Here is a 14,303-nt window from a genome sequence, read left to right on the forward strand (position 1 = left end):
GATCCCTGATTAAGGAACTAAGTCCCACATGTTCTGCAGCTAAGAGTTCTCACACTGCAACTAAAAAAAAAAAAAAAAAAAAAAAGAATCGAATAGTCATTAATCAACTTATTAACAATGAATTAAATGACTTTTAAGAAGCACTCCCCATGGACCTAGCACATGTTAATCAAACTGCAACTGCTTTTGTATATTCCTGCAAATATCCTACAGGGTAAATAGTTTTTATTTTCAAAATAAAAATTTTTGGTTAAAGTATAACATAAATGGGAAAAACACACATAAATGAATAGCTCAATGAACTTTCACAAACTGAACATCTTCCCTGTAATCAGCACCCAGATCAAGAAACAGAATGGCATCAGCCCTGCAGAGCCCCTCCCTCTACTTTTAGTCACTAAGCATCTCCCTGAGGATAACACCAACTTGACTGCTGACTGCATGGATTAGGTCTGCTGTGTTTGAGCTTCACATAGATGGGAGATCTGTATTTCGGAGCCTGGCTTTATTAGGTGTGTGAGACCCATCCATGCAGTCCAGTGAGTGCAGGTCATTCTCATTACTGTAGAGCATTCTGCTGGTGACTGTCCCACAAGCTGTTTATCTATCCACTGTATTTACCCATTTTTTTGGATGTGCACGTAGGGAGTTTTCACTTTGGAGCTCTTACAACTACGGCTGCCACGAGCAATCTTGGACAGGTCTTGTGGTGTCCACAGACACATATTTCTGTACTTAGGGGTGGGATTTTGGGTCAGAGGGAGGAATATGTTGCCCTTCTGGAGATGCTGCCACCTAGTTTTATAAAGTGGAGGTATGACTCACCCCCTCCAGCAGTGTGCTGGCTCCGGTTGCTCCACGTCCTGCAAGATTTCTATCCCCTTTCTACAGGGGAGGAAGACCAAAAGGTTAAGCGCCTTGTCCCTGACACAGCCAGGGAGTCCTAAGACCAGGACTCACCCATCATCTAATCATGAGTAAATGTGCCAGGCCTATGCTGGGGCGGGTGGGGGGTGTGTGGTCACTGGTTACCCTGATGCACGTGTCCATATGCTCATGGAACTTCTTATTGGGTTGAATTGAACTTGAACTCAGATCTGTTTGGTGCAAGTGTTTCTACTTTACCACTCTGTCACTATTCTTTACTCGCTTGGAATCCAGTGGAGTGCTTGGCACATTTTAGATGCTCAATAAAGTGAAAGTGTTAGTCACTCAGTCATGTCCAACTCTTTGCAACCCCATGGACTGTAGCCCTTGGGTCTCCTCTGTCCATGGAATTCTCCAGGCAAGAATACTGGAGTGGGTTGATGTTTCCTTCTCCAGGGGATCTTCTCAACCCAGGGATCAAAGCCAGGTCTTCTGCACTGCAGGCAGAATCTTTACCATCTGAGCCACCAGGGAAGCCAGGTGCTCAATAAACATGGGTTGAATGGATGAGAGGATGGGAAATCTCAACAGGACCCTCCCTGCACTGATGAGCAGATCAATGGATGGGGCTACTTGGCTGCTAACTACAGGATAAGAAATGATGTTTTCTGTGTCATTTCTGGGCTGATGAGCAAACCCAGGTATATCCAGTCTCAGGATGGATCTTCTTCAGGTCTGACTTCTGGAACCCAAACCTCAGGACCTAGGCAGAAGGCCCTTTGCACTCTTCAGAGCTAGAATTTATTATGGAAGAGGACAGGATGTCCATAGAACCTGTGGTACAAGTTTTTGGGGCATCAGAAGCCCCATTGTAAGGGAGACTTAAAGTCTCCAAGTGTGTTATTTCCCTCTAGTCATCAGTGGCTGCTGGAGGGCACTCAAGTCTAGTTCATGGAAGGTTGGCTGGACTCAAAGTTGGTTGAGTTCATGAGCAATATCCTGTTCTGTAAGTAGAAGAGGCAGAATCAGTCACCAAGTGTTTGCCCCCAACTCCCCAGCTCCACACTGAAGGGGTCTCTCATCCTCCATGCTGACCAAAGCCCAGTGCTGGGAACATTTGCATTGAAACTCTTGAAACGATATCTAATCACTTCTTGTGTCTTCCATTCACAGTGAGTTCCCTGAAGGCAGGGACTTTATCTGTTTATCTGCAACTGGGGCTCAGGTGGGCTCAGGTAGGGGGGTAAGTGCTCCCTAAGGATTGAGCAGAGATCTTGGGGGAAGCTCTGGTGACCTGGAGGTTTGATGGGGTACAGCCTGATTGGTAGAGGTGCCCTCCACTGTCCCACCCCACATGCAGACACCCCTCAGAAGGTCTCCATGGGTGTTGAAGCAGGGGCAGCTCTCTTGTCCATTTGCCTATCTTCAGTCCTCCCCACCAAACGGACACAGGTGCTCACTTACCCATGAGGCTTTTCAACAGTTTCACATCCAGCTGCCTGAGTATCTCATCAATCAGAGGACATACCTGGGCCACCAGGACAGAAAGAAGGGTCAGACCAGGGACTGGAAGAAGAAAACTGGAGGGCCTGTGGCTGGGAGCCATGGGATTTCAACAAGGAACCATGGCAAGAGTGGCTTCCCTGTATTGAGTGTCAACTATTTGCCAGGAGCCATGCACCACACTACTCTGCTTTGTCCCCCTGAATCTCTGTGACTTTCTGTGAAATAGAGAATGTGATGGTTCCCATGCTACAGATGGGGAAACTGAGGTTCAGGGAGGCTAAGTCACTTGCCTAAAGACACAGCCGGTAGATGGCAAAACTGAACATTTTAATGGAGATTTCCCAGGTTCTAAAGACCCTTTTCTTCATGAAATGCCAATATATATGCCCTGGCCCACAGACTCAAGGGTGCCCAAGGTGAAAACCCTTTTTCTCAAACTTACCTGACTTTCTATCAGATGTGGGATAACTTTTTCCAAGTTGTCTCTGAAGTTGCGGAGAAAAGGATTCACCTTTGGTGGGATAGCTCTAGAAAGAGAGGTGGGTGTATTGCACAGAAGAGATAAATACAGGAAACACTAATGTCAAGGGCTGTGTGTGGAGAACATCTCACACAGCCATTGACTCCTCAGCCAGCTCTACATGAGAGGTGTCACTGTAAGCAACAATCAAAGGGCAAAATGATGTGCTTTGCCCAAGGTCGCACAGCTAGTTAAGCGCTGATTAGATTAGAACCAGGTCAGTAGCCACACCCCACGGTCCTCTCTGTGGATGTCTGGCATGATCTAGGCATTCAGTGAATACCTGATGAATAAATGAATGGACATACATATACTGAGGACCTAGTTGCTTTCAGGCATCTGGAATTATGGAGAGAAATCAGACATGGATCTCGCTCTTGAGGGACTCACTAGTCTGTTGGGATTCACTCACTTGGTCAGCCAGCCTACAAATCTTCATTTAGATCTGCTTTTTTCTATCTCGTTCACTACTGTACCCCTAGCATTAAGTGCACCGTGCCTAGCACACAGTAGGCTCTCATTAAGTATCTGTCGACTGGCTGAGTGATGAGGAGGAGCTTTAAAGGAGAAGGGAGGGGCACATAGGCCTAAGGACCAGCATGTGCAAAGGCACAGTGGCATGGAAATATATCATGCTGATGGAGGGAGTCCTGAGAGAAGCTCGAGGGCAAAGGGCTGCAGAGTGGGGCATGGGACAGGACAAGCAGGGCCTTGGGTGACATCCAGGAGTTTGCTCTCTATCCAGAGGGTGTTGGAGGACCGCTGGAGGGTTTGAAGCAGAGGTGCGGGGGTGGTGGGGGGCAAGACCAGATTTCTGGGCTGGGGGAGAATGAAGACCAGAAAATCCCCCTGCTGCAGGGAGAGAATGGAGTGAAGGCAGTGAGGACTGAGTCAGGGAAAGCCGGAGGAGGTTCAGAAAATGGACTATGAGCCTGGCCAGTGGGTGTGGGGATGGAGAGACAGGGAAGAGGTGAGGGCTGCCAGGAGGTCGCTGATGGGACCTGGTGAAGATGGCCTGTAGGAGGGGAGGGAGAGTCTGGCTTCTGGAGGCTGGCAGGGCCATCCCCAGGATGGGAATGCAGGAGGAGGAAGAGGTCTGGGGAAAGCGTGAGGTCAGTCTAGGGCTTTTCCAGGAGGTGGTGGAGACGTGCGACCGAAGCCAGTGCCGGTCGGGAAGGGGCCCAGCCCTGGGAAGGGGTGGCTGGGATCTTACTCAGTGAGGAAGGTCGTGTGGACACTCCTGGGCTCCACGTGGCATTTGCCTATCACCAGATCCCTCCGGCCAAACTCATCTTTCTCCAGCCAGAACTCCACAGAGAGGTTCATGCGTTCATGTGTCTTTATGATATGGTTATTGAAAGGCCTGGGGATGAGAGAGAGGAGGAGGGGGAAGGGCAGGAGACAGAGAAAGAGGAGAAGGCAGCCAACATGGAGAGTGGCTGTTTTGCGAAACCAGCCCAGTGGGGCTCCACGGTGCCTGGATATTAAATTCTGTTGTCAATGATTAAGGAGAAAAATGTTATTAGCCTGGGTGGCTTCCATAGATCCTTTTAAATAGACTAGATTAGGCGGCCTTTGGGCTTCCCTGGTTGCTCAGATGGTAAAATAATCTGCCTGCAAGCCAAGAGACCCGGGTTCAATTCCTGCATTGGGAGGGATCCCCTAGAGAAAGGAATGGCAACCCACTCCAGTATTCTTGCCTGGGAAATCCCATGGACAGAGGAGCCTGGCAGGCTACAGTCTATGGGGTGGCAAAGAGTCAGACACGACTGAGTGACTAACACTTTCTGGGAGGGGGCCTCTGGAAATACAAAAATGGAGATTTAGTTTTATTCTAAAAATCTTTATCACTTAGTGGAGCCCTCCATTTCCTTGGGAGCAGCAAATGTTAAAGGACAGTTTAAACAGGCAGAGGGAAGGGTGATGAGATCATTAAAGTGTTTCTCTCTCTCTCTTTTTTTTTACTTTACAATATTGTATTGGTTTTGCCATACATCAACATGAATCCACCATTGGTATACACGTGTTCCCCATCCTGAACCCCCCTCCCATCTCTCTCCCTGTACCATCCCTCTGGGTCATCCCAGTGCACCATTTTAAAGATCGTTGTAGGGAACTCACATAGGTTTAAATGAGCAAATGACCTGTCTCCACTTATCAGTGATCGCCATCCACATTTCAGCTGAAGAAACCAAGGCTCAGAGAGGTGAAGTGACTTGCCTGAGGTTATACAGCAAGTGAGTTTGGAAACCAGGATTTGAAACCAGGCTGGGGCAGAAAGATCTGGGTTCCCCAAATGGCCAAAATCTGCCTGCCCCCACTCCCGGCTTCCCAACGAAGAGGAACAACGCCCTTTAGACCCTGCTTCTGTATGACTCACAGTCTCAAGTCAATGTCAAATCCAAGTGAGATGTTTGCTGTGAACCACTCCTTATGGAAAGACATCCGGATCCCACCATAGTCCAGCTGAGCGTTGGTAATGTTGGCACTGCACAAGGAAGGAGAAAAAGGCCCCCACCAATGCTGAAGGACCTCAGACCTCAAGACCTTGGGTTGACAGACAAGGCTGGCAGTTGGGTTTGGAGTCAGATCCTTTTACAGATGTTCTGCTGGCAAGAGCTCCTGGTAGGAGTCCTGGGCTGCAAGCTGACCCCAAGCGCCCCTAATAGCTCCATACAGCTGTCTCATGAAACCCACAGCCAACTGCAGACCCAGCCACTGGGCTTGTTCTCAGAGCCAGCCTAATACTCTCAGAGGATGACTGTTAAAGGAATGAATGAAGGGAAGTGAGTGTGGCCTCATACATCAAGGTGATGAGCACTGGCACTCATTAAAATGGAGGGAATGAGGGATTCAGATCACAGAGAAGGCAGGTCAAGGGCACAGCAGGTGTTACAGTTGAATAGCTTTGAGACCTGCATCCATTGAGAGGAAGGAGGGAAAAGTGAAGGTGAAAGAGGCCCAGTTCTGTGAGACTAATTATACCAAGAGCTATGCAGTTGTATAATTAGTGGCTATGCAGTGGCTATGAGTGCAGTGCGGAAAGCCCCTATCAACTCCAGGAGGCAGGGGTCATTATGCCCATTTCACTGATGGGACTCAAGGCTGAAGCTCGGGGAGCTCAAATACCTTGCCCAGGGTCACATGGCTTTCAAGCAATAAAGTGGGGTTCAAATGTCTGACTCTAGCCCTGGGTTCCTATGGCACCCCAGATGTTATCCAGGCTGTGCTCTGGGTACCTATATCATAGATGAGATCAGAGTGGTCCAACAATTTCCCCAAAGTTGGTGGCAGTGCCAGGATGTAAGTGAGGACACTTTTGCTCCTGAAACCTCTGCCTTTAATGACTATGCTGTGCTGCATTCCCCAGTGAATCCCCCCAACTCATCTTCCCTCCTTCCTTCTTCACAGGGCTTGCACCTCCAGGCCTCAGCTCTGCCCTCTGACCCAGAGCTTTGTAAGGAATCCCAGGGCCAGGGATGGTGTTCAGGATCTCACCTGCCTTCTTGATGGTGATGAAGGGTCATGCTGCTGATTAGCCAGCCCATCATCCCCGGGGCCATCTGCCCAGAGGCATTCAGACTGTCCAGGAGGTGAATGTTCTGGATTCGGCCCTCTGTATTGTGCTTCGTGAGGCCCTGGGCAATAACTAGAAATAGACATGGGACCAGTGACATTGCACGATGTCCTGGCAAAGGTGGGGGGGGCAGGTGTTGGAGCCAGGAGGCCCAGGTTGCAGGCTGCAGCACCCACTTCTCACCGAGTGATCTACTGGGGGGCTTCCCTGGTGGCTCAGATGGTAAAGGAATCTGCCCACAATGCAGGAGACCCAGGTTTGATCCCTAGAGGAAGATCCCCTGGAAATGCAACCCACTCCAGCATCCAGTACTCTTGCCCGGGGAATGCCATGGACAGAGGAGACTGGTGGGCTACAGTCCATGGGTCACCAAGAATCCCTGGTTCCATGGAAGACTCTTACACAACTTTATAAAAAGGTAATTATGAAAGTAAATGGGAAAAGAAGATGCAAAATTCATTTTATCAGGCTAGTACAACTTGCTTCAAGAACAGTACAAGACTGATGACCTTGAGCGGAGGGGTGGAGTGGTGTGAGGGAGGCTCAGGAGGGAGGAACACACGTATACTTATAGCTGATTCATGTTGTCGTACAGCAGAAACCAACACAACACTGCAAAGCAAGTATCCTCCAATTAAAAGTGAAAAATTAGAAAAAAGAACAGTACAAAGGAAGTTATGCATCAATTTTATATATGAAAAATTTGTTAAGATCCTAAATAAATGACTAACTAACAAACCTAATAGTACATTATAAAAATATCACATGACATTCAGTTCAGTCTCTCAGTCGTGTTCGACTCTTTGTGACCCCATGAATCGCAGCACACCAGGCCTCCCTTTCCGTCACCAACTCCCGGAGTTCACTCAGACTCACATCCATCGAGTCGGTGATGCCATCCAGCCATCTCATCCTCTGTTGTCTCCTCTTCCTCCTGTCCCCAATCCCTCCCAGCATCAGAGTCTTTTCCAATGAGTCAACTCTTTGCATGAGGTGGCCAAAGTACTGGAGTTTCAGCTTTAGCATCATTCCTTCCAAAGAAATCCCAGGGTTGATTCTCCTTTAGAATGGACTGGTTGGATCTTCTTGCAGTCCAAGGGGCTCTCAAGAGTCTTCTCCAACACCACAGTTCAAAAGCATCAATTCTTCGGCGCTCAGTCTTCTTCCAAGTCCAACTCTCACATCCATACATGACCACTGGGAAAACCATAGCCTTGACTAGATGGACCTTTGTTGGCAAAGTAATGTCTCTGCTTTTCAATAGGCTATCTAGGTTGGTCATAACTTTTCTTCCAAGGAGTAAGCGTCTTTTAATTTCATGGCTGCAGTCACCATCTGCAGTGATTTTGGAGCCCCAAAATAAAGTCTGACAGTTTCCACTGTTTCCCCTTCTATCTGCCATGAACTGATGGGACCAGATGCCATGATCTTCATTTTCTGAATGTTAAGCTTTAAGCCAACTTTTTCACTCTCCTCTTTCAGTTTCATCAAGAGGCTTTTTAGTTCCTCTTCACTTTCTGCCATAAGGGTGGTGTCATCTGCCTATCTGAGGTTATTGATATTTCTCCCGGCAATCTTGATTCCAGCTTGTGCTTCTTCCAGCCCAGCGTTTCTCATGATGTACTCTGCATATAAGTTAAATAAGCAGGGTGACAATATACAGCCTTGACATACTAACTGTTGCTTCCTGACCTGCATATAGGTTTTTCAAGAGGGAGGTCAGGTGGTCTGGTATTCACATCTCTTTCAGAATTTTTCACAGTTTATTGTGATCCACACAGTCAAAGGCTTTGGCATAGTCAATAAAGCAGAAATAGATGTTTTTCTGGAACTCTCTACCTTTTTCCATGATCCAGCGGATGTTGGCAATTTGATCTCTGGTTCCTCTGCCTTTTCTAAAACCAGCTTGAACATCTGGAAGTTAATGGTTCACGTATTGCTGAAGCCTGGCTTGGAAAATTTTGAGCATTACTTTACTAGCGTGTGAGATGAGCGCAATTGTGTGGTAGTTTGAGCATTCTTTGGCATTGCCTTTCTTTGGGATTGGAATGAAAACTGACCTTTTCCAGTCCTGTGGCCACTGCTGAGTTTTCCAAAGTTGCTGGCATATTGAGTGCAGCACTTTCACAGTATCATCTTTCAGGATTTGAAATAGCTCAACTGGAATTCCATCACCTCCACTAGATATAATTATAGTACATTATAAAATGTAATATTTATTTTAGAGATGCTAGGATGGGTTTAACATAAGAAAATCTGTTAATATAATTTATTGTATTAACATAATAGATATAAAAATGGTAATTTTTAGATGCAGAAAAGCACTTGTTAAAGGCTAATATGGATTTATGATTAAGAAAAATTTAGGAAACTTGGAATATAAGGGGACTTCTTTAACAAAATAAAAACTATATTCCAAAAACCTACAGAAAATATACTCAGTGAAGAATTCTAGATATATTATCAACCCTATAGGAGACCTTGGCTATACTGCAAAATAAGAAAAAGGCACAAGAACTATAAGGTTTAGAAGAAAATAGAAAAGATTGTCACTATTTGCAGATGATGTAATACTCTGGACAGAAAATTGAACAGAATAAATAAGACAAATTATTAGAACTAATAAACCATAGACTTTGGGGTAGCAGATTAATTTTCAAAAATCAACAACTTTCCTCTCATCTGTAGCAGCAATACCAACTAGAAAACATAATAGAAAACCAGGCAGTATTTACTGAGGCAACAAAACTCACAAAATCTCTAGGAATCAATTTTACAAAGCATGCTCAAAGCATTTACTGAACTTTAAAATTCTATTAAGGGTTATAAAATAAAATCTGAATAAATGAAAAGGTATACTAAGTTTGCAATTGGATAATGTGATATTGCAAAAATATCATTAAATCCATAAACAAATTCAATGAAATCCTAATTAAATTTCCAGAAGATTACTTCTTCTTTTTCAATGAACTAAACCCAGTCTAAAATTCATTTGGAAGAAGAAAGTTCTATCAGATGAAATGGCATTTTACAAAGATGTAGTCCCATGGATGGAGGAGCCTGGTAGGGTGCAGTCCATGGGGTCGCTAAGAGTCCGACATGACTGAGTGACTTCACTTTCACTTTTCACTTTCATGCATTGGAGAAGGAAATGGCAACCCGCTCCAGTGTTCTTGCCTGGAGAATCCCAGGGACGGGGGAGTCTGATGGGCTGCCATCTATGGGGTCGCACAGAGTCGGACACGACTGAAGCGACTTAGCAGCAGCAGCAGCAGCAGCAGTGTTTAAAATACTATGTTCTTGGTATGGAAACAGTTACACAGAAACAGAACACAGAACTCAAAAGGGGATCCATGTGTTTTGTAATTTAATCATTTAGTAGATGAGTTGAGAAAATGGACTCATATGGAGAGAAGTGAAGTTGAATCTCTAACTTGCGTATATACATATACGTAAAGACAGCCTCCAAATGAATTAAAATGTTACATCTAAGTTTGAAAATATTCCTGTTCAATGAAGCATCTACCCACAAAGTTAACAGGTGACAGTTTGAGAGAAATGTTAGCAGTGCTTAGACTGACAAGGGACTAACATCAAATAAATTAACATCTCAAATCAAAAAGAATTAAAAAAATGGAAAGCAAATAGAAAAATGGGGAAAGGGTAAGAACAGGGAATTCAAAGAAGTCAAAATGGCTAAAAAAATTAAGATGTGATGCTCAGGACCTCCCTGGTGGTCCAGTGGTTAAGAATTCACTGGCTAAGGACCCATATACTGCAGAGCAGCTAAGCCCACGCACCACAGCTACTGAGTCCACGCTCTAGAGCTGCAACTATTGAGCTGACGTGCTGCAGCTACTGAGGCCTGCATGCCTGGAGCCTGTGCTCCGCAACAAGAGAAGCCAGGCAGTGAGAAGCCCGTGTGCTGCAATGGAGAGTAGCCCCTACTTGCGGAAACTAGAGAAAGCAACGAAGACCCAGTGCAGTCATAAATAAATAAGCAAAATTTAAAAAAGATATGATGCTCAAAGTTCCTACTAATCAGATAGTCAAGCTAAAACAATTAGATATTGCTCACAAAAAAACAAAACAGACTAGCAGACATTTAGAAAGATGACATTATGTACTGAATTGCACTACCCCTCCCCAAATGAACATATCAAAGCCTCAGACTCCAAATTTGATGCTATTTGGAGATGAAGCCTTGAGGGAGGAGTTCAGCTTAAACCAGGTCATAAGGGTGGGGCCCTTAATCCACTGGGACTGGTGTCCTTATAAGAAGAAGAGATGCCAGAGTACACTCACTCACTCACTCTCTGTGTGCACACAGAGGAAAGGCTCGGTGAAGACACAGTGAGAAGATGGCTGTCTGCAAGCCAGGAAGAGAGGTTTCACCAGAAACCAACCCTGGCAACTTGAACTGGCAGCCTCCAGAGATGTGAGACAATAAATGTCTGTTGTTCAAGCGCCCCGGTCTGTAGTATCTCGCTATAGCAGCCCAAGGAGACTGGTTAAGGTGGGTTCTCTCCAGTGCTGGGAAACATGGGGACAGAGGTGTGCTTGCTTGTTACTGAAATGGGTGTAATCATTCTAGAGAGCAGCCTAGCAGTCTTTAGTTAAATTCAGTTTGCATCTGCCGTAGAGCCCAGCCATCTCCCTTTAGGATATACCCCAGAGAAATTCTCTCACAGGTTCTAAAAGGAACACCTATGAGAATGTTCATCACTATGCAGTTTATACTAGCAGGGAGTTGGAGACAACTCAAGTGTTCATCCCTAAGGAAATGGACAAGTGGGTGAAGTGGATGAATTTCATGGACTTTTCTGCACTAATATGAAGCAACAGACGTCAACAGCATAATGTCCAGAAAAAACAGTAAAAAAAAAAAATGAAGTCTTGTTTATTGGGTTGGCATCAACTTATTTATTGACATCATTAAGATGTCATGGAAGAATCTGAACAACCATTATGGCCAACCTATGTTTTATAAGGATATGGGTATTTTAAAACACATATATTAAACATACTGCATTACCTGCCAAGGAAGAGGGGAATAATAAGAGGTTGAGGGGAAAATAACATAAAATAAAACACAAGAGGGGCCTTGCTATGGTGCCTGATAATGATGATGTGCTATGAACAGGCATATGATCAACTCAACCTCAATTTTTTGTACTTCGGGTCTATGAAAAAGAGAAGGAAAAGAGGGTAAGTGACTGATCCCAGCTCATCTAGCTGGGTAATGCTTTCCCACCCTCCCTGCGACAGCGGGCAGAGCATGAGGTTAGCTTACTTCTCGCCAGAGCTGATTTGCTGTCTGTGTGAGTCTTGGCCAGGCCAGGCTGGTGTGGCTTGTGTAGGGCTGAGGGCAAGGCCAGCAAGCCGAGGAGGACCAGGAGCCTCCAGACAGAATGCATCATGGGTTCTGGGACCTGTGGGTATCAAGAAAGATCAGTTGATACACAGGTGGATGGCTGCAAGTGTGGCCACTGGGATGAGTGGACTCATGGTTTTTGGTAGGAAGATGACACTGGAGTTAGCCCCCCAGCATGCTGTGGGGAGATGTTGTGATGGGCTCTGGCAGCTGCCCCCAGGGCTTGCTCACATGGTGAGGGCAGCAGGCGGAGCACTGAGGTGAGGCCAGGGATCCAGAGGGAGGCTTGGTTGCTTGGAGACACCCAGTAGAGCCCACTGTTGGGTCATCCAGCAGGGGTCCTCTCCCAGACTCTGCACAGGCTAGGTGTTGGTGACTCTTCAGTGAATAAATGAATGAATGAATGGGTGAGGATGGCTAATCTCAGGCTTCCCAATTGGACTAGGGTTTTCCTAAGGGCAGGATCATCTGTAATGTCTACCACCATGCTTTCTTGGTAGAAATTAAGTGCTGGTGATTGTTTATTGATGTGACTGAATGACTGAATACATGAAATAGTGAGATACATGAATAATGGTTGGTCTCTGTTCAGTTCAGTTCAGTCACTCAGTCGTGTACGACTCTTTGTGACCCCAGGGACTACAGCAAGCCAAGCTTCCCTGTTCATCGCCAACTCCCGGAGCTTACTCAAACTCATGTCCATTGAGTTGGTGATACCATCCAACCATCTCATCCTCTGTCATCCCCTTCTCCTCCTGCCTTCAATCTTTCCCAGTGTCAGGACCTTTTCCAATGAGTCAGTTCTTCATATCAGGTGGCCAAAGTATTGGAATTTCAACTTCAGCATCAATCCTTCCAATGAATATTCAGGACTGATTTCCTTTAGGATGGACTGGTTGGATCTCCTTGCAGTCCAAGGGACTCTCAAGAGTCTTCTCCAACACCACAGTTCAAAAGCATCAATTCTTCAACTCTTAGCTTTCTTTATAGTCCAACTCTAACATCCATACATGACTACTCTAAAAACCACAGCTTTGACTAGATGGATCTTTGTTGGTAAAGTAATGTCTCTGCTTTTCAATATGCTGTCTAGGTTGGTCATAGCTTTTCTTCCAAGGAGTAAGCGTCTTTTAATTTCATGGCTGCAGTCACCATCTGCAGTGATTTTGGGGCCCCCCAAAATAAAGTCTGACACTGTTTCCACTGTTTCTCCATCTGTCTGCCATGAAATGATGGGACCAGATGCCACAATCTTCGTTTTCTGAATGTTGAGGTTTAAGCCAACTTTTTCACTCTCCTCTTTCACTTTCATCAAGAGGCTTTTTAGTTCCTCTTCACTTTCTGCCATAAGGGTGGTGTCATCTGCATATCTGAGGTTACTGATATTTCTCCCAGCAATCTTGATTCCAGCTTATGCTTCATCCAGCCCAGCATTTTGCATGATGTACTCTGCATATAAGTTAAATGAGAAGGGTGACAATATGCAGCCTTGATGTATTCCTTTCCCAATTTAGAACCAGTCTGTTGTTCCATGTCCAATTCTAACTGTTGCTTCTTGATCTGCACACAGATTTCTCAGGAGGCAGGTCAGGTGGTCTGGTATTCCCATTTCCTGAAGAATTTTCCAGAGTTTGTTGTGTTCCACACAGCCAAAGGCTTTGATATAATCAATAAAGAAGTAGATATTTTTCTGGAACTCTCTTGCTTTTTCAATGATTCAACAGATGGCAATTTGATCTCTGCTTCTTTTGCCTTTTCTAAACCCAGCTTGAACATCTGGAAGTTCATGGTTCATGTACTGTTAAAGGCTGGCTTGGAGAATTTTGAGCATTACTTTGCTAGCATGTGAGATGAATGCAATTTTGCGGTAGTATGAACATTTTTGGCATTGCCTTTCTTTGGGATTGGAATGAAAACTGACTTTCTCCAGTCTTGTGACCACTGCTGAGTCTTCCAAATTTGTTGGCATATTGAGTGCAGCACTTTCACAGCATCACCTTTTAAGATTTGAAATAGCTCTACTGGAATTCCATCACCTCCACTAGCTTTGTTTGTAGTGATGTTTCCTAAGTGCCACTTGACTTCACACTCCAGGATGTCTGGCTCTACGTGAGTGATCATACCATCGTGATTATCTGGGTCGTGAAGATCTTTTTTGTACAGTTCTTCTGTGTATTCTTGCCATCTCTTCTTAATATCTTCTGCTTCTGTTAGTCCACACCATTTCTGTCCTTTATTGAGCCTATCTTTGCATGAAATGTTCCCTTGGAATCTCTTAATTTTCTTGAAGAGATCTCTAGTCTTTCCCATTCTATTGTTTTCCTCTATTTGTTTGCATTGATCACTGAGGAAGGGTTTCTTATCTCTCTTTGGTAGTGTTTGGAACTCTGCATTCAAATGGGTATATCTTTCCTTTTCTCCTTTGCCTTTAGCTTATCTTCTTTTCTCAGTTATTTGTA

At 45.2% G+C, this 14,303-nt stretch overlaps 1 protein-coding gene across 1 annotated transcript; it reads right to left on the minus strand.

Moving 5' to 3' along the window:
- Positions 1-1,836: 1,836 nt before the first annotated feature.
- On the minus strand, positions 1,837-11,890 carry BPIFA3 (BPI fold containing family A member 3). Its single transcript, XM_040247533.1, has 7 exons — positions 11,764-11,890; positions 6,392-6,542; positions 5,274-5,381; positions 4,107-4,256; positions 2,816-2,900; positions 2,332-2,395; positions 1,837-1,871 (listed from the first exon to the last, which is right to left on the minus strand). Exons 1-7 carry the CDS (start codon positions 11,888-11,890, stop codon positions 1,837-1,839), a joined length of 720 nt encoding a protein of 239 aa, XP_040103467.1.
- Between the last annotated feature and the right edge of the window lie 2,413 nt (positions 11,891-14,303).

The sequence above is a fragment of the Oryx dammah genome, unplaced genomic scaffold (assembly GCF_014754425.2).
Source record: "Oryx dammah isolate SB20612 unplaced genomic scaffold, SCBI_Odam_1.1 HiC_scaffold_10, whole genome shotgun sequence".
NCBI lineage: Eukaryota > Metazoa > Chordata > Mammalia > Artiodactyla > Bovidae > Oryx > Oryx dammah.